The 26,695-nt window shown below is 38.6% G+C and overlaps 1 protein-coding gene across 1 annotated transcript in view; it reads left to right on the top strand.

Annotated features, from left to right (window-relative positions):
* Positions 1–26,695, top strand: part of AFF2 (AF4/FMR2 family member 2) — a 452,816-nt gene that overhangs the window by 342,092 nt on the left and 84,029 nt on the right. Inside the window, exons 8-9 of the mRNA XM_025047899.1 lie at positions 4,932–5,028; positions 22,992–23,029. Coding sequence (XP_024903667.1) covers positions 4,932–5,028; positions 22,992–23,029 — 135 coding nt within the window. The remainder of the gene's footprint in view (positions 1–4,931; positions 5,029–22,991; positions 23,030–26,695) is intronic.

Raw genomic sequence — 26,695 nt, 5'->3', positions numbered from 1 at the left:
TGGAGATTTATCCCTATAGCATATAGTCTAGATCTTCAAACTGTTTGTTACCATCACAGCCCTGAAACTGGAATTTTCCAGGATTCCCAGTGGGGTGGTCATAGAATCAGACTTTTAAGTTAAAACCTTGAGAAAATTAAATGCAGCTTCTCCTGAGAAAAAAAGCCTGAGCACCTTTACCTCAGGGAAACAGAATGAATGCTTTGAAAAATATCACCACCTCTTCCTCATTGCCTGCCATACTACCAACAAATGATTCAATGCTGCAGAGAATACAAAGCACTAGGTAGGAAAATATATAACTCCCTGAGTAATTCTAAAGCAGTCATGTTTCATTCCTCCAAGCCTACTATATGAAGAGGAAGTGCCCTTTAAGAAGTCAATAAGGCTGAGTTACTATTCTAGAAGGAGGGCCCACAGTTAGACACTGCCTGGTGAGAAGGCACAAGTCTTGAGGTATCCCACAGACTCTAAAATGCTCAGCCCAGCTCAGCTGTTATTCATTTGGAGCCATAAAACACTTAATCTGATTGCGATCAGCTCTTATGAAGACAATGGTAATTTAAACTAGTCCTCTGAAGACCCCCAAAGAGCTGAGACAGAAGCTATGGTTTCTAATTTTTGTTTAGTGTCTAAAATCTCAGCGAAACAGCTTCTTCATCCCCTGCACGATGGAGATAGCAGCACTGACTATCTCTAACACCATTCCCAGGCCAGTCTCCTAGTGCGGACTATAGAGAACAAGGCTCAGGCTATCAGATGGAAACTATAGGAAAGCACAGGACATTCCTAACTGGCAGAACAGTCTAACAATTAAAGCTACTGAACAATAGAAAGGTGTTGCCTGCTATGCATTAGGAAATAGCTTATGGCCATACGTTGGGATGTTGTCGTTATCTCCACTGAGTGACAAGGTGAAATAGGTAAGACTTACAGGCGCTTCCAACTGTAAGAGCCAGAGTCCATCTGAGTATCAGTCACCTACATCACAGCTATTTTCATAGATATCTGGGAGCTGGAATTCAGCCAGTACCAAGTGATACATTTGATGAGTTATCTGCCCAGAAGGGCACCATTTTGTAATTCACCAAAAGGCACTGTGTACACTTGCAGCCTACACATTCAGGGTTCTAAAGGTGGCTTCTGAGCAAGGGTTCTGAACCAACTAACATCCTCCGAAGCCCAGCCTCATACATAGAGGTTAGAACCAGGTATATATTGGAAATACCTCCTAAGAGTGGCTGGCCCAAATACAAGGTACTCAAGGGAAGCACGGCTTCTAACGGGAGCCATCCCTGGCCTATTTCTCTGAATCTACAGGTCACTTCACATTTATAAGGAGCGGGATATCACAACACTCTTTTTTTTTTTTTTTAACTTTCACTTGGAACTGTCTGAGTGTTTCCTCTTGCAACAGGCTTTCAAATCTCCAGGGTATCTTAAGTACCCTGAGAGGATCTCAGGAAACCCAAAACAGCTATGATGGGTTTAGACCATTCTAGAAGAGTAAATTCAAGCCCTGAAACTTTCCAGACTTCTTAGGGATCTCTGAATTTCTCCTCATCTGGTCAAGGACTTCCAGTGAGGCTTGCTAGATGATATCTCTGCTAGTCTTTGGGTCACCACCAGAGCTTTTTAAAAAATTATTCCAACATCTACAGCACCATTTTTCAGGTAATAATAACAACAGCAATAACTGAGTTAAAAACAATAGCTACCTATATTTACTCCTAGGCAACTTGTATATACTTTCTTTTTCTAATTCCTCCAAAAATTCTCCAAAGTAGCTATTATTTTTGTCCATTTTAACATGTGAGAAAATTGAGATCTAAAGAGTTTTATTCTCTAGTTCAAGAGAGCATACATGTTAGAAAATCCTGTGTTTAAACTCAGGTCTGTCTGACTCTCAGGCCTTTGCTCTTAAACCTATGTTACCTCAACTAAAGTCTGCATTTCCATAGACCCTTCTTGAATAATATTTCAAGCCCTCTAGTTTTTTCTCTTCAAAATCACCTAAGCATTCCTGTATGTAAAGTGGCAAGGTTATGGAGAGTGATTCAATCATTTTGTGGTTACAACTCACATGGGGCCTGTCACATCATAGTGTCCTAAGATGTTTCAGTGCAAAGAGCCCTCTGAGGCCATGAGGTTATGCTTGAGGTCCAGAGATTTAGAAATAGACAAGACGTGGACACAACTCCCCACTCCTTCTCCAAAACCTACACAGTCTTCTTTTTGTTCATTCTATCTTATCTGTTATTTGAGCTTTTACAGGATCATCTCTTCAGGGTAAGGATTTGGTTTTGTCGACACAGTTTTCTGGACTATTTTTTTATACTATAGAAATTATAAGTTATAGTAGAAATAAAAACAGTTTTCATGTAAAGACAGACGTTGTGAACTATTAGATACTTAACAAATGTCTGAAGTCACTCAGGATGTCTACTTTGTTCAGTTTTCACCTAATTGAAAAGTGGAAGAACAGTCGTTGTTTTTAAAGATTACACACACAGGCATACATTAATATGAGCATGATTTTTTTTTCACATTTTGGGATATCCAGTGTGTAATGAATTTGTCTATGGAATAATAACCTCATAAAAAGAGACTACCATTTTTCTGCTGAGACTACCTTATCTGTAATGGTTGTGAATGGTACTGCTATAATAATTAAATCCAAAATCTTTCATAATCTCACACTTTCCCTGGTGTAATGGTCAGCATTAGCTATGGATGGGAATGCAAACAAGTACAAGTATATTCAATAATAAAGCTTAATAGGTCAGGGAAAGATTGGAATGAAATGAATGCTTAACACCTCTAGAGATAACTAATAGTAGTTTGCCTTCCTAGTTACTTCCCTGTATTGTGTTTACTGGGACTTGAATACATGAATCAAATTGTCCTTTATTAACCAAATCCATACCAAGCTTGTTGTACCAGGGGTGTTTAATGTCATTCACCATGTAGCCTGTTTCCAGAACTGAACAGTGGAGGGCCTTTAACTTCCATCTTAAAATTACATAGAGGTGATTGGAGTATGAAATAACTGCTGAATTCAGGTATTCACACTCTGGCTTTGGATGTGCTAGTTCTACCTGAAGGATTGTAGCCTGAAGACCACGAGCCCATTTCTGGATCCAGCTTGAGACTCAATGAGACATTTCCTGAATCATTATGACTTACCTACAGTTTGTTCAGCAAATTAAAATGAGAAGAACAAAGTCTAACACAGACTTTGCTTCTCATAACTTGTTAATAGTATTAATGATGTACATTATTTCTAACTATGAAGATATATGTCCAAACTAACAATGATACCCTGTGTTAATTTTGTGTTTTCATAAAGTATTTCACATGCTAGAGTGTAAATTAATCATTATCCCATTTAACAGATGAGAGACATAGATGAGGCTAAGAGACAGTAATTGTCTTATCCAAGTTATGAGAGTTTATGATTAACCAACAGTTGAATCCAACTACATTCCATGTCAATATGTTTTCTTTTGTCTTATTTTTTGTTGTTGTTGTTTTTATTTTATTTAATACAGCTCTAGGAAAATATTATACTCTCAAGTTCTGGCTAGAGATGATATAGGTTCCATGTTTACCTCCAAGATTTCCTAGCTGCATGATCATAAACAAGTTCCTTAACCTCTCTAAGCCACGGCATTTCCATCTAGAAAATGGAGTTAATGATAGCACCTCCTTCATAGGGTCCAAATTGCATGCTGCGGGTCAAATACTTAGCATCTTTTCTGGTACAGAAATAGATACTCTGAATGATAGGGATCATTTATCAACTATCCTGTTAAACACCGAGATGCAAATTAACACATAGATATTTCCTACCTGTACATTGAGAGAGAGAGACAGAGAGAGAGAGAGAGACAGACAGAGAGAGAGAGAGAGAGAGAGAGAGAGAGAGAGAGAGAGAGAGAGAATAAAGCCCTTTATGACCAGCAAGAAAGAGCAAAACATGCTTGGAAAATGGTAATCAGTCTAGAGAAGCTAGGACTGCCCCCACTTGAAGTCTAGGGATAAGATCTATAGGTGTATTTACTAAATAAAAATATTAACACCAATTGCTCTTTGAATATTCTTTAACTGGAAGTTTAAGATAATAAGCAGTCTTTCCTCTGTAGCTCAAATCGGGAGCTAGAGCGGGTGGCACTGGAATTAATACCTCTGCAGAAACAAAAGGCTCTGTGTACTCAGTAAACAATTTTGAAGGTGCTAATTCATCACCAAAATTCAGACCACTCATATATTTCAGGCGCCTTGCCTTAGGAGAGAAAGATTTCTTATCCGCATCATAGGTTTACATCTCTTGGATCAAATTTTACAGGAAGAGATCAGTCATATATCAAAAGGTTAATGACTAGCCATCTCTCGCCCAGCTATTTTGTGGTCACCGAGCTGCCACAGTGCAGAGGGCACTGAAAGGTAGTGGAAGTTCACTGAGCCTTTTGCCTCTGTCATTCAGAGAGCTCCGGCAGGCTTTGACAACAGTCTCTGGAGCTAGGGGCTGTTATCGTACCCCTATTCTTTCATTGGAGACTTGAAGCATCTTTTCCTGTGGAGATCCAATGCCACATCCCACCTCCGCAGTGATTGATCAGTACATTTATTATGCCTTCAGTAGTAAAAATACATAGACTACAGTCATCTCTGGAGATGCTGAAATAGTCTTTTTTTTTTTCCTCTTGATTTAGGGAAAGGTAGAGAGGGAAGATGTGTACAGAGTATGACATAAATATAAGAGCTCAAATATCTAATTAGTTGAAAGAATTTCAGTTCCCTCTGCACCTTTGACAGAATTGCAGCTGTCAGATTGTAGCTCCAATATTTTATCCTCATTGCAAGATCTATTTGAGGATGGTTTAGAAAAGACATTTTCTAATATGAACACCACTCTGTTTTTTTTGTAGGATGCTTGAGGACGACCTGAAGTTGAGTAGTGATGAAGATGACCTTGAGCCTGTGAAGACCTTGACCACTCAGTGCACTGCCACTGAGCTCTACCAGGTAGGAACAGCTCAGGGCTTGGCTTGGGACCTCAGGGTGGGGAGTAAAAGGAACTGAAGTGATTCTGTCATACACAAGCCAACCCCTGCTTCATTTCTGGGCTTTGGCAAGAAGAAGCGAAAATAGGCATAACATTCTGGAACAGGTTGAATCAGCTCACACTTTCACTAAAACTATAGTGAGGAGATGCTGAGATTTTGAAAACTGCTTTCACCTTCTTCCTCTACTCTCTCCTTGACATACACAGTACTGGTCATCAGAAGCAATTGAGATTTTTTCCTTCTCTTGGACTAAGTATGTCTTGAGTGAGATGTAACTTTCCCTTAGTGAGGCTTATAGCCCATACTCATTAATTAATTAAAATATAAATGTGACTGGTCTATTCACTTATCCCAGGTGCACCACTTCAGAACACAGCTGAAAATCAGTACCCAGCATCTTGCAGCTTACATGAACCTTCAGGCAAAAAGCATTTGGCAAAAGCTTGCTGCTGCCCCATCTTCTAACGTTCTGCATTACGAGCATTTGCAGTGTTTACAACTAAATTAGATGGCAGGCATGTGTGTTTTCAGCATTTCCAATGAGACTGGATTCTTGATTTGCAAAGGCCAAGTATCATTGATGAATCATGAGAACAGCAATGCAGTGTGCAATGTCAATGATGCTTGTGTATTTTCTCTGTGACAGAAAACTGCCTTGCATGTGGGGTCATTTTGGGTGTGCTCATCCCATCAAATAAGGAACACTGAATAATTACCATTTTTTAAAAAGCCAATGTCTGACCAAATTCTTTCTACAGTGAAGTCTGCTAAGTTATAAAACTGAAACCAGCCTGTTTCAGTTTTATAATTCCTTGATCAGTACATTTAGGAATGCTCGCACACTGATATTTCAAGGTAGTTAACAAATATGGAACTCCATACCACTAAATATTTTGTGAGGAACCTGCAAAAAAAAACATAGGAAAAATTCTCAAGGCTCACCTACTCCATTCTCCTCTATAATTATTTATCACACTAGAACTCCTACCATCTGTTATAATTTTAAAATTGAACACATCATTAATATTCTGTCGCCAACACTTTCTTCTCCTTTACTTTCTCCACTTTATTCTCCTTGCAATTTTGAAGGTATGTAAATATTGAATCTCCATAACTTTGGTGTTTTATGAAGAACAAACACAATTGTCTCCCAGGGGCTTGTTGTGAATTTAGTATACAGAATACAAGCAGTCTCTGTCTCCTACTTGAGTCATGGGCTCAGAGCAAATGTGAAGTGCACTTCCATTATTTTTTTTTTTTTAATACACTAATGACAAGAAAAATGTATTGGTAAATAAAACAAAATAATTCTAGATCATCAATTCTGACTGATGCAACATTCATTTTCAATGGAAGTATTTAAAGCAGAAATCAACAATGTAAGAGCAGATTTTGCACGTGGACTTCCTCTCTATGTGATCACATAAATACAATCTGCTTTTTAGCTTCTCAAGTTGTTTTCTGTATTAACCTAAAGAAATAGCATCACATCTGTTGGCCCAAATCATCTGGGGTTTTAGGATGTTTGTGGTGACTTTGTTTAAGTGTCAAGACTCTTGGATAATCCCAGTTTATGAGTTGGAAGCTTTTCGTGGCATGCTGTCCTTAGACCACTCATGCCTTCCTCAACAAAGCTTATCATTTGAAAGGGAGGTCGAACAGGAAGATCTAAAGTAAGGCAAAATGACAACTTATTCCCTTAGCCGGGTCCAAGACGCAAGAAGCAGGCACAAGGTTATAAACACTTGCTAATGAACCTTCCTTATAGAGTTTGAGGACTGGTTAAAAGGCTGGAAGTCTAAAGACCAAGAGAGAATGCATGTGTAGCAGTGGAAGTGGCAGTGTCAGCCATGTTTGGTGAGCTCTGATTTTATGAAGCTTAACATTCTTTTTCAAAGATGTGTGGATCGAAATCATTTTTCTATTTTTATTGTGATAAAATTCACGTAACAAAATTCACTATTTTAAAGTGTACAATTCGGTGGCATTTAGTATTTTCACTAGGTTGTACATCCATCATTAGTTCCAGAATATTTTCATCACCCCAAAAAGAAATCTCACATACATTAGTTACTCCCAATTTCCCTAATCCCTCAGCCTTTGACAACCACTAATCTACTTTCTGTCTCTATGAATTTGCCTATTTAATATAAATGAAATCATATAATATGTGAATTTTTGTAACTGCCTTCTTTAACTTATCATAGTGTTTTCTAGGTTCGTCCATGTTGTAGCATGTATCAATACTGCATTCCTTTTTATGGCTAAATAGTATTCCATTGTATGAATATATTACCTTTTGTTTATCCGTTCATCACTTGATGAACATTTTGATCATTTCCACCATTCGGCTATTGCAGAAAATAGTGCTGTTATGAGCATTTATGTCTTGGTTTTTGTTGGAACACATTTTCAGTTCTTTTGAATTGAATATTTCTCTGAATTCTTCCACCTAAAATAAAAGTGTTGAGTCATATAGTAAATCTATGTTTAACTCATTGAATAACTGCCAAAATAATTTTTCTTCTCAAGTGAGATAACAGTGGCATGTAGATAATATAGTTATAGTCTGTCATCATTTAATTGGGACTGTCATGCCTCTGGCAACATCAGGAGGAGAGCTGAGCGCTCCCATTTATGGAGCTAACTTACTCTGTGCCAGGCATTAAGTTAAGGTGCTCTGTCTCATATGAACCTTTCAGCAAACCTTAGAGATAAGTTTGGGCCTCTTGTCTGAGCTACAGAATTACAGAATTATTCTATTTGTGGCAAGATGATTGTGAGAAAAGCATACGAACAAATGCATTGGTGCATTAAATTATGTGTCTAAGGGACCAGCCCACACCATTGGTTTGAGCTGATATTATACTTAGAAACATTCTCAGAACCCAGTGGCTACATTCATACAGACATACTCCAATAATAAAAAAAAAGCTATTAACTTTCTGGAGACATCCTCAAATTACCTCATTCATAATCATTGCACCTGGACTCACCTAAGGAGACCCAAATTGTCCAGGTTTAGTGAATATGCACCGATCTTTTACAAAAAGCTTCTAAGACATTATGCTATGATTTACAACATAACGAATCCCAAGAGAATGCATTTCAAATGCATGTATGAAAATGAAACACAGGATCAAGATGTGTCTGTTTCTGATTTGACATTTCAGTCCCAAGTGTCTCATAATCAGAACAACTTCCCCTCTCTCTGCGCCCCACACTGGCACCCTCCACAGCAGTACTAGCTATGCCGAGCAGGTGTTGTGTACAAGCAGACACCAATAGAACAATTAGGATATGTTTAAATGCTAAGTATTTTTCCTGCAAATGGAAAAGTGGAGCGTGAGGCCAGAATGGGAGAATTATAATATACACATTAAAGGTACCAAATGGTCAGAAATGGAGACTCAGGGTTATAAGAAACATTTTTAATAAAAGATTTTACCTTCTAGTGACTCTTAAAATCAGAGATACACAATCATGCATGCTCATGGTTTCAGTGAAAAAGCAATAGTGATGTACCCTGAAAATATTTGTCAAAAGTTTTTGTGATCTCTCCACACTCCCCATTACATATTGCTTTCTCAGTTGAGATTATTCTGGAAGTAGATATGTCCATGCTGTCTTGTAAGGTGGTGTGACAGTGCTGGAACAGTGTAGGGGAGCAAACAAAAGCATAGACGTATAATTGAATAGATTTGAATTCTGGCTCTGCCACTTGCTGGGTGACTTTGGACTAAAGACCTAAGTGCCTTTAGAGTGGAAATAACAATAGCAGCTACTTTATTGGGTCATAGTGAGGATTCGATGATTAAGTGAATGAAGATAGGCAAAATCATTTGACACTATGGTTAGCACGTAGTAAGTGGCCACTGCTTTCTTTACACGATCGTCATCATCATTGTTATTACCAATAACTATGTAAAATGTCTCATATTCTTTGAAATATTAGATACATTATTTTCTCTTGTCTTGTAAGAAATGGGGTGTTAAAGAGAGCTGCTCAATTAACTACATGGAAAACAGCCAGTATGTGGCAAACTTGAATGAAAAGCTCCTGTCTTGTCCTAATGTGTAATAGCTGTATGAACCTGACCATGGGAAATCGTACATGTAGTTGTTAACAGCATGGCTGTTGGAATAGAGAAGCCTGGGTTTCAATCCCAGCTCTAACACAGTCTAGCAGCACGACCTTAGGCAAATCACCTAATATCTCTGAATCTCAGATCTCTCACCAATAAACTAAGATAAACCAGTCTTGTCCAACTCATAGGAGTATTGTGAAGATAGAGTGTAAGATAATAGTTTGAAAATTTCAAGCTCTACATAAATAGGCAAGTATTCTTCCTTATGGCCCTTTAAAACATTCACTAGAACCCCTCTCTTTTGGATCCATTGGTAAATAGATACTGCCCTTCATTTTGGCCTTGGTGTCCATAGGGGTCTGCTAGGAACTGGATTGAGTGTCTTAACTGCCCCTCAAAGGCATCCATTGGATATGAATGACCTTTCCTCCCCCAGAGTCCTGACAAGCTTTAAACCAGACATCCCAGGAAGAAAGGCCAATAATGCTGCACCAAGTCCTCCAGGAAAATTACATATCTCTAAAAAAGAGATTTCTTCAAAGGACTGACATGGGTGGAGAGTTGAGTCATGCATTTTGCTTACAATTCTTACTTTATTTTTTTGAGCTCTCACTCTACCCTGGAAGAAGACTGTACTTTGGTTTTCTCTCAAGAAATGCCCCCGGATGGGAAATAATCATTTGAAGTTGATGTTGGACATTGGAATGTTCCAGAAAAGTGTTTGAATTAGATATAATGTTTTGTACTTAGTGTCTGCACAAACATACGTATTGCAATACATTCTTTTTTAAATTGGAGATCAATAATATGTTTGGGATGTGAGTCTATATGATGTCCATGACCCAGCTGACTGAATTTTTAATTCTCAGCTGCTGCTGTTGACATCATAGATATAAAATCCAACCCTGGCCTTCCCCATGCAACACTTATTGAACTGCCATTTCAAGCCAGCCATCAGGGCTGGCAGTGATGCTGTGATGAGTTTATTGGGATTTGTGAAGAGTGATATGATCCAGTAGGATAGACTTCATGGGAGTTCATAGGACTAGGCTTCTCTGAACACTCTAACCTCATAGCACTACACCTTCAGTTTTCCTTTTCAACAAAAATTTCTTATGTTTCTCAGGATTAAAAGAACCCATGAAAATGAGGGGTTAATCCTGGAATCAATTTTCATCTACAGCTGAGAACCAGCTATTGATGCTGTGCTTGCAGGTCAATAAAAGATCTAAAGATATAGACCTAGTGCTTCTCTTTCAATATAAGCAGCCTAATCAGTCTCAAATGTTTTTTTAACAAAGAAATTGTATTGACAGGTTTATTAAAATTGCTGTCTTTAAAGTTTTAAGTTATCTACAATTTGACTTATTCCAAAGGCTTCTAGAATGTGTGGTGACCAAACTCCAGAGCTCCCTCCAGCACATATTCATAGAACCATGTAAATATCTGCTTAATATTTGATTGAATGATAGCATGATGTTTGATTTAAATAACTCTGAGCATGTAGTCTGTTATTATATATATTCTGGTGGTCGGATGGTCTGTGATGCCTAGGTTCTGAAGTCAGATTAGATCTGGTCCTAGCTCTCCTTGGGCCATGGACTGGTACTGGTCTGTGGCCTGTTAGGAACCTGACTGCACAATAGGAGGTAAGCGGCAGGGGAGTGAGTGAAGCTCTATCTATATTTGAAGCTGCTCCCCAGTGCTAGAATCACCGCCTCAGCTCCGCCTCAGATCACCAGGCATTAGAGTCTCATAGGAGCACTGGTTCCTGGTGCCAAAAAGGTTGGGGACTGCTGCCCTAATCACCTCATATTGGCATTAGTAGCAACAGACTTTAGAAATATAAAGGCCATAAAAAAATAAGTAGTTAGAAGCCCCCTTCAGGGCATTTTAATGTTAATAACATCTTGTTATTAGTATGAATTAGACTGACACCGTAGATGACTTCATTTAGCCCAGTTAGAAGTTCAGAAAATGGATAATGTGGCTGGAAATGTTCAATTAGTAACAAACCTCAGCTAAAGGACTCTAGATAAAGCTTGGAGTAGTATGTTAGTGCTTTCAATACAGACGAACAATTCAAATTTGCTTTGAGCACAAAGGCATTCTAAGGAGTTGTGTCTGGATACATTATTGTAAGTAACCCCAATGTATGCAATTTTATTTAACCCAGTCTTCTTTCTTTTTCTGTGTCGGGTTTGCCCTTGTACCCTTAGGAATATGCACTTAATCCGAAGTATATTCCTGAGAATGTGTGGACTTTTAGACTAGATGCTAGTAGTTGAGCTGCATCTCAAGCCTGTTAACATTTACAGAGAAATATCTTTTTAGTCCGTTCCCTCCACTTCATAATTATACTTGTCTGAAAATCATCAATTACCTCAAACACAAAACAGCTTGCTTTTAGTCCAGGTTTTTGATTTTGGTTTTACGTTTCATTTGATTTTGTTTGTTTGTTTTGTTATTGTTGGGCCAGCTCATGGGCTAGGTTATTATTTGATAATTGCAAATGAGATAAATTCCACAGTAGCAGAAAAATGTGAACATTCTGGCAGCTTTCGGATGTGTTCCTTATACCTGCGATGCATATCGAACTTTCAAAACATACTAGCCAAGTTAAATTCAAGCCCACTTTTATGTTTAGAGTTTGCTAATGAAAAAAGTGCAATAAATGTTATTCCCACTCTCAGCTGGCTCTTTTGAAGCTGACGTGCTGTAGTGAGTGCATTAGTTGTGAGAACAAACACTCTTCCCTGCTGTAAGCGTTCCTATTTTTTAGCCACAGTTCTCCCTCATCGTGATGAACAAGTTGTTACCTCCCCAAGGTTTCTCTGCATTTCCATTCACTTTGTTATCAACAGAAAGGCTGGGGAAGGTCTCTTTAGTGATGACATCGATATGGCACACACAGCAAGAGAGGTCAGCCTGTCAGAGCTATAGAAACAGCAGATAGATTAGGATGAAACCAGGTACAAAATAGCTTTGATAGAGTCTTTTAATGTAAACAGTTTATCTGTCATTGCCTTTCATTAAAATCTCCCTCAAAATGATCGAGTTTGGGCTGTTAAGGCTACAAAATATACCTGAATAAAACCTGTACATTGTCATCCTCTAACTATCCAGCAATTAGAGAATGAGAAGACATTTTAATTTATTCATTAAAGACAAGAAAGTAAATAGAATAACATATAAGGTTAATAGAATAACATTGGCTTTTATATTCCCAAGATTGTGTTCCTCATTTGGCTGTATTAGTGTAGACACTAGATTAATAAGAAACTGCTTAGGGTTTGTATGATGTGATTCTTAAAGTGCTTCAGGCAATTCTGTGACTGTTTAAAAACCTATATGCTGATTTTTTTTCATTGTAATTACGTATTCTACTTTTAGTACCAAATATTTTGATTTGTAACCTCCATAGATTGCCTTTTTATAGTTATCTCAATAAAATACTTTGAGCACAGAGATGCAGAGAAACACAAAGTTTGTACACGCTGTGCTCGTCACTGCTGATGACCAGATACTAGTTAATGTCCACTACAATTTGTGAATTATTCATCTATGAGCATTTCAGTTGCAAAGCCAATGGCTGTTTTGCCTTGCTTAAAACTTTTCTCGCAATGACTTTAAATCAGATATTGGTGACGGTGTTCTGCCTGTCCCAACAACAAACAGAAACAAAGTTGGCTACAATCTGCTATTTCAGAATGGATCACTCTCATGCAGGACAGGAATAGTCACATTTTTTTTTCACAAAGAGCCACGTGGCACATATCTGGCTCTGTAGAGAGGGTGGCAGGGAGTATAGCGGCCACCTCTGGGAAACTAGGGATCACCAAGTTGATTTGAATTAGAAGGGAAAGGCATCACCATGTTTCTCTTGTCACTGTCCCTGGGCTCAAGAAAGTGGCTAGACAATGTTGGTCTTCCCTCTACTCTCGCCACACTCCTTGTTTAGCTGAAGCATGTTCTTTCTCTTAGACCCCTTTGTTACCCCAATTTGGGTTCCAAATTCATGGTTGGAGCCTAGAGGTTCTGTCTCAGAGTCATTAGCTAACAAACCCTGAACAACATACCATGTGTTCCTATGTTTATTGGAATTTTCCAAGTCTTGAGTTTATTCAGGGTTTTAGCATATATTACAGCAATATGTACATCTTCAGTAAAAGCTGTGTAATAAAGCACTTTGCCAAACTGAAAATGTAAGATTTTTAAATTTATATGCTGGATTTGAAAATTTTACTGGGGCTTTGGTATAGTGCCCAAGGAATGCTTTACTCTGTCTCCCAGGTATCTGCCATCTGCTGGAAAAGCTACCAAGTGGGCTGCAAACACCCAGGACTTTATCCTGCATGGAAAACAGAATCCATCTTATTCTTTAGCAGCTATATTAAGTTTTTTCTATTTATTTAGCAAAATCAAAGAACATAAACATTGTAAGTGCACAGAAGAGGTGTTCAAATTTGAGATTAGCTACCAGTCCAAAATTAACCATTCAAAATCCAAGTGGATAAGCAGATAAAAGCAGCAGACCCTTCCAAAAATGTATGTGATGGCATAACTTATATTCCTGAGTTATCTTATAGGAGTCTTTGGAACATAAGATATAACATTTATAAACTTCTAATAAATCTTGTTTCTTGCTAATGGAGGTAGACTCAGATTCCATATTTAGCCCTGAATCATATATGTATATATACAGTCATGTGTCACTTAATGACACGGATATGTTCTGAGAAATATATTGTTAGGCAATTTCCTCAATGTGTGAATGCTTAGGGGCCATGATGAGCAAAATAACACAAGATTAAATCAAGCACAAGAGAAAATGATGCAATCAAGAAATGCTGTATGTATGAGGCTGCTGCCGGCAGAACACAGCATACAATATTACAGCAAACATTTTTTTAATAGGTGTACTCTTTTTAGAGTACACTCTAAAATAATTATAAAAAGTATAATATAATAAATACATAAGCCAGTAACATGATTGTTTAGTATCATTATCAAGTACTATGTATTGTATGTAATTGTATGTGCTATACTTTTCATACGACTGGCACAGGTTTGTTTACACCAGCATCACCACAAACATGTGAGTGATGCATTGTGCTATGATGTCACAATGGCTACGACGTCGCTAGGCGATAGGAATTTTCCAGCTGCATTGTAATCTTATGGGACCACTGTCGTATATGCAGGCTGTCATTGACCAAACTGTTTTTAAGTGCCGCAAGCATGACCATATACTGAAATACTTGTGTGTGTATTAAAATATAGAGTACCAGATCTTAAAATGACCATGGAGAGTTTTTAATTCCAGCTGCCTAATTTTGTCAATAAGTATACCGAGGCATGGGGAAGTCAGTTGGTATTTGATATTGTAAGATAATAGAAATATATATATACGTGTGTGTGTGTGTGTGTGTGTGTGTATATATACATATATGTATATATGTATATATACACACATAGATACATATATGTATATATGTGTATATATACATATATATGTATATATATACACACATACATATATATATGTATACACACACACACACACACACACACACACACACACACACACACACATATATATCTGCCCCCATTCCTGGCATAGAACTCCTAAAAACCTTATAATTTCCTAGGTGATAAGAACACTAGGAGCATCTTTTGTTCTAATACTGTTCTAATATTTAGTCTTTGATCCCAGTTGCTGAGACAGCGTGCTACATCCCTTGGTACTTCCTGGTGATAAGAGGCAACTCTGGGTGGGCTTCTGGATGGGAGCTGGTCACCAGATAGACCTAACCATTATTAAAGCTTAAAACTTTCAACCCTATTTCCCACCTCCCAATTTCTCTAGAGAGGGGCAGGGGCTGGAAATAGAATTAATAGTTGATCATGCCTACATTAGGGAGCCTCCATAAAAATCCCAATAGTACGGGGTTTGGAGAGCTTTCAGGTTCGGCAGTCACATCCACATACTGCGAGGGTGACAAACCTCAACTCTACAGGGACAGAAGCTCTTACACTTGAGATCCTCCCTGGCCTCACCCTATATATCTCTTCATTGTTATCCTTTACCATATCCTTTAATAAACTGGTAAACATAAGTAATTGTTTTCCTGGGTTTTGTGAGCCACTCTAGCAAATTATTCCAACCCGAGGAAGGGGCTGTGGGAACCTCTGATTTGTAGCCCATAGATCCAAAGCACAAGTGACAACTTGGACTGCAATTGGCATCTGGAGTAGGGGGAGGTAGTCTTGTGGGACTGAGCCCTTAACCTGTGGGATCCGATGCTATCTCCATGTAGATAGTGTCACAATTGAGTTAAATTGTAAGATACCCAGCTAGTGTTGTAGTAAATTGCTTGATAGGGAAAAAATACCATACTTGGTATCAGAAGTGTTGTGAATGTGATAGCAATGTGAGAGTAAAGGAGAAACACAGGTGGAAGACTACTGGGTTTTCTAATACAAGTATATGGATAAAGATGGATGTACAGCGGTCCCCCTTATCTTAGCGGGATGCGTTCCAAAACCCCCAGTGGATGCCTGAAACCACAGATAGTACTGAACACTATATATGTTATGTTTTGTTCCTATACATATAACATACCCAGATGAAGTTTAATTTATGAATTAGACACAGTAAGATATTAACAATAACTAATAATAAAATAGAACAATCATAACAATATACTGGATTAAAAGTTATGTGAATGGCTTGGGGCCATTATGAAGTAAAATAAGGGTTACCTGAACACAGGCACTATGATACCACGGCAGTCAATCTGATAACCGAGCCAGCTACTAAGTGATTAATGGGAGAGAAGTGTAGACAGAGTGAATACGCTAGACAGGAATGATTCACAACCCAGGTGGGATGCAGCAGGATGGTTCAAGATTTTATCGCGCTACTCAGAATGGCACACAATTTAAAACTTATGAATTGTTTACCTCTGGAATTTTCCATTTAGTTTTTTCAGACTGCAATTGACCATGGGTAACTGAAACTGCAGAAAGTGAAACCACAGAGAAGGGGAGACTACTGTAGTGTCTTACCATGAATAGAATGTACTCTAAAGGAACGGAAAGCCTGAACATACCAGTATGCTAATGCTAAAGATGCATCACCAGTATTCATTCACTCCCGTATAGGTTTTGGAATACTTATGTCATTGAGTACCTACTATTCACCAAGAATACTCTTTTTATTTTCCTGGTTACACATGGTAGGGAGAGAGCCTCTATTAGGTATTGATTGTCTCACACCAAAGGACACATGTCATTTTGTGAGGAGTACCCCCGCCCAGCATCAGGGGCAAGAGGGCTCGGAATGGCTGGCAGAAATACAATTGAATTTTCAAATCCACAAACCCCAGGGGAACAGAGTAACTGAGTGCCACTTATACTGGCCCTTCTAATGGGGAAAATAAATAACTCAAACCAATACTGAGATGCTCTGCCTGGTATCCCCATATTTACTCCACTCAGAGAATTAGTGTTGACAGATGACTCTTATAAGCAAAACGTGCTTCTTCCCCAAAGACAGTGCATTTTTTTATTAAGTTACAGCATACCAAAACTTTAGTTATAAACAAAATTGCCAGTTGACAAATGGATTTTGCTAAAGAGTTTTCTATCCAGCAAAATAGCCAGCCTGAAGGGAGCAAGCCTTAATGGAATGAAAGCACTTCTGAATCATGTTATCACATCATCTTTGGGCTAGACACTGTAAAACTCCTACTGGTTGCCATATTAGCGAAATACACATGCAGGAACAAGTAGGATCTGCTACAAGGCCGCCATTCAACTGTCATTGACAGGTCGTTGAATGGCAGAGTGGGTAAAGTTGATAAGTAATTTAATGAGCAATGGAAAGTCATGTAAAAGTCTGAGAAAGACGATGATATGATGGAAGTGAAGCATAAAATGGGGTAAGAATAGAGAGACCATAGAACCAGTGAAATGACCGTGGTCATGATCTGGATGAGTGATAATAAAGATCAAGCTAGGCCATAGCTATAGGAAGAGTGAGGAAGGCATGGCCTTCTGCCAGAAATCAGGATAGGAAGTTCACCCTGTCATTGTCCCCCGCTCCGCTGGATGTCCTTATCTTAGGGGCGTGAATGAGAGCTTCATGTACAGTTGCACAATAGATCCAGATGCCTATGGTCCCAGAGCTCAGCTTTTCCTCCAGTGGCCTCTTTTTCCCTCTGCACAGAATTTGGGACCCTCTAGCACTCTTTCATACCCAGACCAAAGTTCAGGCCTCAGACTCCACAATCATCCCCAATTCCTTTATCTAGTCAATGTTTATTAAATGACTATTAGGTGCATGGCACAGTTCCCTGCACCTGGAACAAATTTTCTCCAATGTCTGTCTATCATAATTCTATTCCTTCCCCCATTGTGTCTGGCACAGACCTGTATAATATAGGAAACAATGAATTAGATTAAAGTGGGACAAGTCCAATATAGAGAGCTTGTTTTTGCTTCCTATGAGTTCAAGGTTCAAGTACAGGATGTTTTCACATTTCCCTTCAGTCACCTATCAGGAGGGTTAAATATAAGTGTTTTCCTAAAGATGACAGTCCCTGAGTACAAAGTCAGAAATTCAGGCAGGCATCCAGGTGTTGCAAAATGCTGAGTAACATTTTCTCCTCTTAATCTACAATCCTGGCTGTGTGTGCATGCTGCCAGATGAAAACCCAGCCTATAGGACATAATGCAAGCCTCTTGCTGTTTCACTCGTTCTGGGGAAACCCATTTAAATGCTGTAATTAAGCAATTCATTTTTTTATTTGGGCAAGTGCTCTCAGTATATGTCTCTTTAATTGATTTAACCAATTCTGTTGGTATTGATTTCAGCCCATCTGAATACCCTAATGATGAGTTCATTTGTTAATAGAGGAGTTTATCTTCTGAACTTAGACAATCGATGCAATTTACCAATACGTGCCACTAGGTTAAGCTATGGCTGTGTCTCACAGAACAGCCCCATGAAAAGTAAAAGTAAGGTAAAACATACAAATACAAAACCAATGCAATCGATCGTTCTTCCATCTTGTTTCTGTAATGCCTAATATCCAGTTATTTGAAATTATCTGAATGATTGACTTTTCACTTTCTATAAAGAAATACATTGTATAGACCCAGCTTGGCTGTATCGGCTAGTAGAATGCTTGCAGGGAGGACATGTAAGCAGGACATGTATTTGCCATATAAAGCAGTTCTAATAGAATAGAATCTAATAGAATCACATTTTATGCGTGACTGACAGCATTATTATTGATTAAGGAAAAAAGCAGTACCTGAATGTGTAACCTTGTAAAATGAGCACACTGTTACAATATCTCTAGGCCATCTGAGAGCTCACTTTAACAGTGTCAACAAACAGAAAATATATTGCACTGAGTCTGTTTTCTGTAAATCTCAGTGGGGGTGGTATTGTCATAAGTCTGGATATAACTGTTCAGGGCATGCTTCTTAAAAGCTCCAAAATATTCTCTAATTTTTTAAAAATAAATATAGTATACATGTCTATTGGACTAAAATAATAGTTAATGACATGTAATCACTGGGGCAGAATTACCTTACCAAAGAATTTGAAGGAGGTTCAATCAGTTTGTAAAAGATGACTACCAAGTATCCTAAGTGACTTCAGTGTATCATTTTCTCCCTAAAGAAATATGATGTTATATATGTCATGAGAATCGATAGAAAGCTACTTTCTTTTCTTCTTTTCTTCTTTTTGTTTGTTCCTTCTTTTGTTTATTTTTTTTGTGACAGTTCTACATTTTATGGTTCACATATTTCAGTATGGTCCCTGAGCCACATCGGCTTCCATGCAGCAAAAGGATTCTCTACATAACAGAAAGGCAAGGTCCTTCTTATTTTTAGGAAGATAGATTTAATGAGCAAACAACTATGAGCATGTCCTTAGCCACATCATCCTTCCTGAGGAAATAAATGAGCTGCTTAGCAGGACACCATGAATATGACAGTCGGTGCTGGTAAAAAGAGAAGGATCAGCTCATAAACATCGCTTGGAATGTGAGAATTGCCTTCTTCCTGCACATATAATTTCTCAAGATGCCCTATTATGGGGCGGCTCACCTAGGGAGAGTAGCATCCTCAGGGCTTCCCAACCTCAGGGTCAAATGTGAGTGAAAATGCAAAGAGCCATCTTGATGGAGTGAGGTATAAGAGGAGGAACTGCTAATGGAGGAGTCACCAGCCAAAAAAGGGATGTTTCAGAGAGAGAGAGACAGAGAGAGAGAGAGAACTTGATTTCACTGTGTACATAAGCATCTGTGCCCCTACAGAACCTCAGGTGTTCTAACCTTTCTACCACCAATACCAACCTCTAAGAAGGTTCAGGGCAGAGGCCCATGTGAAGGTATGAGGCCCGCTCTCCTCCCGCGCTAGGCCCATCAGGATCTAAACATATCAGTCTTCCTTGAGTAGGACTTTCCAGACAGAAGCGTTCTCTCTACCCCAGAACTACTCCTGCTACAGAGAGAGGAACAGAGTGGCTCCTGTAATCCTCATGGGATTAACCGCATTGGTTTGCTACCACCAACTTGTCAATAGTAAACCCATAAATGCCCTAGCCATAGAAATTTATGCACTGACGTTGGTGTGAAAAGCAGTCCCAATCATGATGCACTGCATTCGCGTAGCATGTTATGATTTTTAGAGCACTGGAGTGGATGTTGCCTACTCACAATTGACCTTGATGTAGAGGGCAGAAATGATCATCTTCATTTTTAAAATGAGGAAACTGAAGCTCAGAGGTGTTCGCCACCTTGCTGATGTCGCGATGATAGTAAGTGACAAAGCTGGGAGTAGAACCCCAGTTTTTGGATTTCTAGCTCAGCACTCTTTTACTATATAAACCATTATCTCTCATCACACCGTACTGGAGGATCATTTTAACATTTTAAAAAATTTTATCATATTTTCTTATACTAGAGCTTTCTGAATGGCAAGATAAGTATCGTGTTAGGGAAATGTGGCACAAAATAAGTAGAATATAGGTTTTAAAAAGCATATAGACATTACAAGTTAAAGCAACATAAGTGTTAACTATCTAGCCTCCATTTTCTAATCAGTTTAAATTACTTTAATGTATGTTTTTAAACTCAAAATTAACTGTAATCCCAATATGGAACCTTCTTAATGCTTGGTGAATTACACTACATCATTTCATGTTGATTTCCTATTTTTGCAGGGTATCTCACATTCTGGCACATGTATCTGAAACTTGGGGTTGTCTTTCCACATTCCATAACTTCCAAAGATGAATTTTCTCCTTATGTATTTTGTATACTAATTCTTCTACCTTACAGGCACATGTATTTTTCACACCATTTAGTCACTTAACTTTCCTTCAAAGTCTCTAAATTTAATAATTCCTAATTACATGCTTAAAACAAAGTCAAATCAGAGTTAAAGTGAAAAACACAAATTGTGAGCTGTGTCTCATGTTTGCTGAGGACTCCGTGCGATCATTTAGTTTAGAGATTTAAGGTGATGAGCACACAGGGGGATGACCCAAGCACATCTGACTAGAACTGCTAGAACCTTGAAGTGCTCCCGAGTTAATTTCCAAAGAAAAAAGAACCTCTTAGCATAGATATTTTCAATCAATACCCAAGCAACCCAGAAAAGAAATTAATTCAAATGGAGTTATTTTCCTACAATGGCTGTATAAAAAGACATATGTTTCAAAGAAACTGGCCTTGAACATGATTATGTGCCTCCTCGTCAGAGAAAAAATAACTAGGTCTAATTGGCAGTCCCGAAGCACAGAAAAGAGAGGACATTTTCAAAAAACATGCTGCTGTATCAAAGTGAGGTTAAGCAATGTCACTTTGCTCTACCCCCTCCCCGTCTCTGCCAGTGGCATGCTCATACTATCACATCCAGCGTGCTTTCAAAGGAAACCACTTGAATGACATGGCCGTTATTTTATGATAACCTCAGTCTTCTTCAAGAACAGAGTTGTTCGCATTTTAAGGGATTGGGAAAAGTGGATTCGTTTGATTTTTACAATGATATGTCTTTAGTCCACTACCTTATCGTATTCCAAACCAGCCAAGATCGAGATGAAAAGCTGGCAGAAAAGGCAGATATGGGTGTGCAGACTGGATACAGTACTGTAGTGAAATCGAGGTCCAGCATCCATGTCTTTGTTTCACCATCCTTTACATGAACAGGCATTCATATCATAAATGCATGTGAGGCATGATTTGGGCCAGCCACATACATAGTCCTTGTTTTATCATTTTCACCAGTTACCTCACTTTGTAGTTGTCTCACTATTCTACCACTTGCCAAAATTCAACCTCAGACACAGATGGCGACAAAATGATTTTTGGCTACCGAGCCAAAAGAAGTGCCCAAATATCAATGGGTATTTATCTAGCAACAGAACGAGAGAGATAATAGACAAGAAGCACTTGGATTTCCAACACTAATGTCTAAACTTGGGAAGTGTTTCACTTGTTTAAAAAAAAGCTTTGAAGTGCATTGAGTTGTTGTTATGCACACAAGGGTTCAATATGCTTATATACTGGTCACCCAGAAAGTCAAGTCCAATGTTAGATTATAAATCATCTCTGTTCCAAGTGGTTGCCTCCACTTTCTAATTTACGGCAGTATTCTCTTCTTCTCTCAGCCCTCACCTACCTCCAGGATTCACAGATAAAAAGACCTCCAAATGGATACTTTTAAAAAGTGTCTGCAGCACCCTGAGGTTGTCAAACTACTGCTTTAATGCTCCCCATATTAAATGTTATTTCTACAGCCTGAAAAAGTCTAGAGGAGTACAAGTTGGATTCTGATTACATAATTATGCTACAGAAGTATGAAAAAAAATCATCACTAAAACCCTCCAGGTGCTTAAACAGTTTGATAGACTGTAGCCATTCTGCCATCAGCGCCCCCAGCTGTGTTGCTTAGCAACATTTTAATTCCAGAAGAATCGAAGGAGAAGCAATCCCTGTGGAGAGGGAAACAGAAATAAGAGGGCTGTTGACAGATGATCTGAGTTGTTTCTTCTAATATAGTGTGAAGATCACTAGCTGTTTTCATGAATGATAAATGGACTGTACACAGATCAATGGGTTCAGCAATAAACTGGAACCAGGCTCCATGTCTAAGGCAAAGCAGGCAGAGAGGCCCAAAGATTTCCTCATTTCGATGATTTGGTGTGTGTTTTCTTAAAGGTTCCACCGGAGGAAATTGATCTGAGCATTTGGTCATTCCTTGCCCTTTTGTGGTATCTGCTAATAAAAATGATTTTAGAAATAGATACTTTGGCTTTTCTATCACCATGCAGGTACAGCCAGGTATCAGTAGTAATGCAGGGGAAATGGCTCACCACCACAGATCGAAAAATCTGGGCTATGCCCATGACTGTTCTCTCTGTACCTACCTCTCCACCACCCCGTCATAACAACCCAAGCAGGTCCACACAGGAGGAGGGGAAGATTAGAGCGAAAGGTAGGCACAGAGGAGATCCACTCGGCTAAGAGAACTTCTCTAAGTGTCCGCTCCTATGGGCACTGCGAAATGCACCAGGCAGCCCTGACAATGCCTGCCTATGTGTGAAAGCTTCACTTAGACAGGTGACCATGCTCCCTGGGAGGGGAAAATTGCTTTCTGTGTCTCCAGTCTGCTTATCGCCAGTATCCTTCTTCCGTTAGCTCCTTATTTTTCTGAAGAGATTTTTATATTGCCTATTGTTTGGGTAACTAGTTGTAAAGATTATGCCAGCTAATGTTGTCTAATTGCATTTTTTTCCTTCTGTTTACAGGCCGTTGAAAAAGCAAAACCTAAGAATAATCCTGTGAAGTAAGTTATTTTTTATTAATTGGAAATTTTTATTTGAATGGTCTCCATGTACATGAAAACATGAGGTTATAAAAGAGACTTTGGGTTTTGAGTTAATCTCTATTTCTGACAATTTAAAAAAACAAAAACAAGCATAAAGAAATACCTCCAATGAGCAAAGACCAGCTTTTATTTTTTCCTGATGCCGAAGTGCCCTAAGATGTGCCCAGTTTACATAAATTAATATGTGCTATCCATGAATAGCTGCCAAACACTATTATAATCATATTCAATGCATAGTACTTCAAGTCTTTGGGTTTTGCACATGCTAAAAAGATTACATTTTTAATTGCAAACCTTGGACCTATGACAGAGACGTCAATGGCTGAAAATGTGCCAACTGATTTCCAGCCACGTGGGGAGGTTTGGCACCTTGGTATCAAGGCCCTGCAACTCTGTTAATGAAAAGCTCGTAAAAATATATTTAACTAAAGGTTTTTTTTTTCTAGCTAATGGAGAGCTATTTCCAAGGAATTTTATGGTGCACTCTTAAATTATAAACAAGCTGCATAGCACTCTTTTAAATATAGTACATCTTAGACATCCTGTCTCTTCCAGAAGGGAGACTTTCAAATTAAGAAGGATGTCTGTCTTGTCATTTGGGTTTGTGACATCTGATTGCAGTCTTCTGTTGCATACCAGTCCTGCTAGCCCTGTGGCCTTGAGAAGATTTGCTTTATTTGCTGGCTTATTATAGGTCTGGTAATATCACATCTCTAGGAACTACATGTTAATTTATGTCAACCAACTTTCATTATAATGGGTACCAAGTGCAGACATGGGGAGTGCATTGATTTTTAATAGCTTCTAGGAGAACGATCAGCTAATGCCAATGACAAGGAGTCTGGAGAAACATCTCTATTCGTCCAATCCAATGGGAGAATGGGAGTATCTAGTAGCTGAGTTTTTTTGTCTGGTTCTTTGGTTGGGGTTGAAATCTCTGTGGCCTGATTTCTTTTCTGTCTGTTCCTGGAAGTCTTCTTTACTGCAAGCCAGTGGCAGGTGGGCTCCATAGTTTAGAGCATGGTTCTAATGAGGCCAGGGCTAGGCCTACAGTCCCTGGGTGGACCATTAGTGATCTTTCCCCTAGTCCCACTGCGCCCCTCCGTTTGGTCTACCCATGTGCAGATGTGTGCCCCAGGTCAGAAGGGGTGGGACAGGGTCTGGAGAAGTATAAATCTAGGCCCTCAATGGGACAAAAGTCTTCCAAGTTCAAACCCTCTCGATAGGAAGTGAGTCCCATTGGCAGTGTGCGAGGCTACATTAGATAGCACTCTAGTGGGCTTGAAGTAGGACCAGTTTTCTCTCTGCTTCTTGTGAGGATTCAATCCTACAAATAATTACATTTTTATGAGCTCTTATTAATTCAGTGTGGACTCTATCTAATGTCTAGCCCTTTAAGGAATATTGTAAAGAGAAAAAAGTCAAAATTGGCGAGCCAAACAATTAGTAATAGGACTTGGAGCTTTTTACTTTTAAATATATTTGAAAGTCTGCTTTAATAATAAGCCTACATTACAGTCAACTGGTAGATGTTTATAATTGTCTTCTAATTTAATAAGGTACTGTTCTCGGTGTGAATTTGAATGTCCTGTTGCACTTGGGCTCACAATATGTAACTCACTTGCCTAGCCACGACCATTAGGGCACTTTAAAAAAAGAGGCCTCTTCAAGACCTCAGCCCAAAGACAGAAATTCAAGAACATGGTGCAATTACAAAGCCCAACAGCAGAGTGGATGTGGAGTTTTAAAATATTTCACGTATAGTGGTTGCTCCTCTTTCCATTTCTGACGTCTGCCAGAAATTTCACTTACACACAGGGCACTGGGACCCCAAATAGAGTAAGGGTTTAATGTATGTTTTCTGAATTAATGAACAAGTAAACAAATTGGACACATCTCAGAAAACAGTCCTTTCTGGAGCCTGGCCTGGAGGTTTAATAAGACAGATGGCTCTACGATCATAGAGTGTCAGATCAAAAGGGCCCAGGTATCGTAACTGACCGATTTGTTCAGTCCCTTATTCTTGACTCATGCCACCTGTAAACTATTCCCATGTTGCTCTGGTTCGTTCTAGCTTCTTTACCTCCAACAAGCTTTATTTTATATGCAAGAATTAACATTTGAGGGTTTGTTCAAACACAATGGAAAATGTGTACAGTGATGCTAGAAAAGGAGAGGTCTGGAGGCATCACTTATAAGTAAAGTATGAACACAAAATTGGTGAAGATGATCATACATAAGTGGGATTGGATGTCATCCCCTGGAGCAGAGTTTGGCAAATGGTTGGGAAAAAAATCAAAAGAAGGCTATTTTGTGACATGAAAATTACATGAAGCTCAACTTTCAGTGTCTACAAAACAAGTTTTATTGGCACACAGCTAGTCATTTGTTTCCAAATTGTCAATGGCTCTTTTTGTGCTACAGTAACAGAGTTGAATAGTTGCGACAGAAACTGCATGGATCATAAAGCCAAAAATATTTACTATCTGGCCCCTTCCAGAATAAGTTTGTCGACTCCCTGCTCTAGGTGGTAGGTAGAAAAAGGCACATATGTGAGCTTTTCCATGACTGAGAAGGTTAAACTCTGAACCCTTTCTCTCTCTTTTTTGAATTTTTATTTTTTGATTAGAGTTGACATTCAAATTGGTAGTCCACCCTTTCTCTTCTTGTCCTTTAAAACATTGAGTGGGTGTTTACCAAGCTTTTGTTGTGTGTTCTGGATTTTAAGGGGCTGATGTACCTCGTAATCCTCATTCAGAGCAAAGAAACCACTGCCAATTCACTATCTTTGAAAATTATTCTGGATATGAGATCCACCTACAGAGCAGTGATGCCTCAGAAACCAGTGAATGCATAGCTAGAGTATATTGCTGGTTTTCCAAGTTGTGGGTAGATGAATATATTACAAAAGGTGTATGCATTTTCTAAAATTCTGTTACTTCCCAAGATCTAACTAAGTAAGCTTTCAATTAGAATGATGGCAAAGGAGTCATAATATCCACTTAGTTTGTATATTTTCCTCTCTGAAGGTTGACCTCCCCCTCCCTGTTTCTCAACCACTTGTTCAATTTATTTTTAATACTTTTATGGTCGTAAGTTTCTTTCATCACCATAGGGAGACTGCACACATTAATTACATTCCATATAAAGGAGAAATTAAATATATGCTTAGTAAATGTGAACACATAATGTACCTGGATACACTAATGACTTTACCTTGAAACATTAAATATTACCTTTGAGGGTAAGAATCAAATTCGAATATTCTTAAGATCAGTGATCAGGATAAAAGAGGCTGGTGTATTTCTTAGTTTATTGGAACCATGCTGGTATCAAAGCTTGATTAGTATGTTCAAACTGTGGTTCTTTAATGTATCAGAGAGACTTTCACTTATTTGTTCATGTTCTTCATCAATTATATCCAAGCTTTCATTGTGACAACAAGGCCTGAGAGATGTACAGATTCCTTCTACCATATGTGACTTATCACATACATTTTTAAAAAACACACATTTCTATTATTAAGACATATGTGATAGTACACTTCTGCAAATGTGAATTGCTTTTGGCTAAAAGCCATGCACTAATAAGTTGAGTTGAATCTAACTGAGGTTGACATCTGTT

This window comes from Pteropus alecto, unplaced genomic scaffold (genome assembly GCF_000325575.1).
Source record: "Pteropus alecto unplaced genomic scaffold, ASM32557v1 scaffold275, whole genome shotgun sequence".
Classification (NCBI taxonomy): Eukaryota; Metazoa; Chordata; class Mammalia; order Chiroptera; family Pteropodidae; genus Pteropus; species Pteropus alecto.
This window is presented reverse-complemented; position numbering and strand designations above follow the sequence as displayed.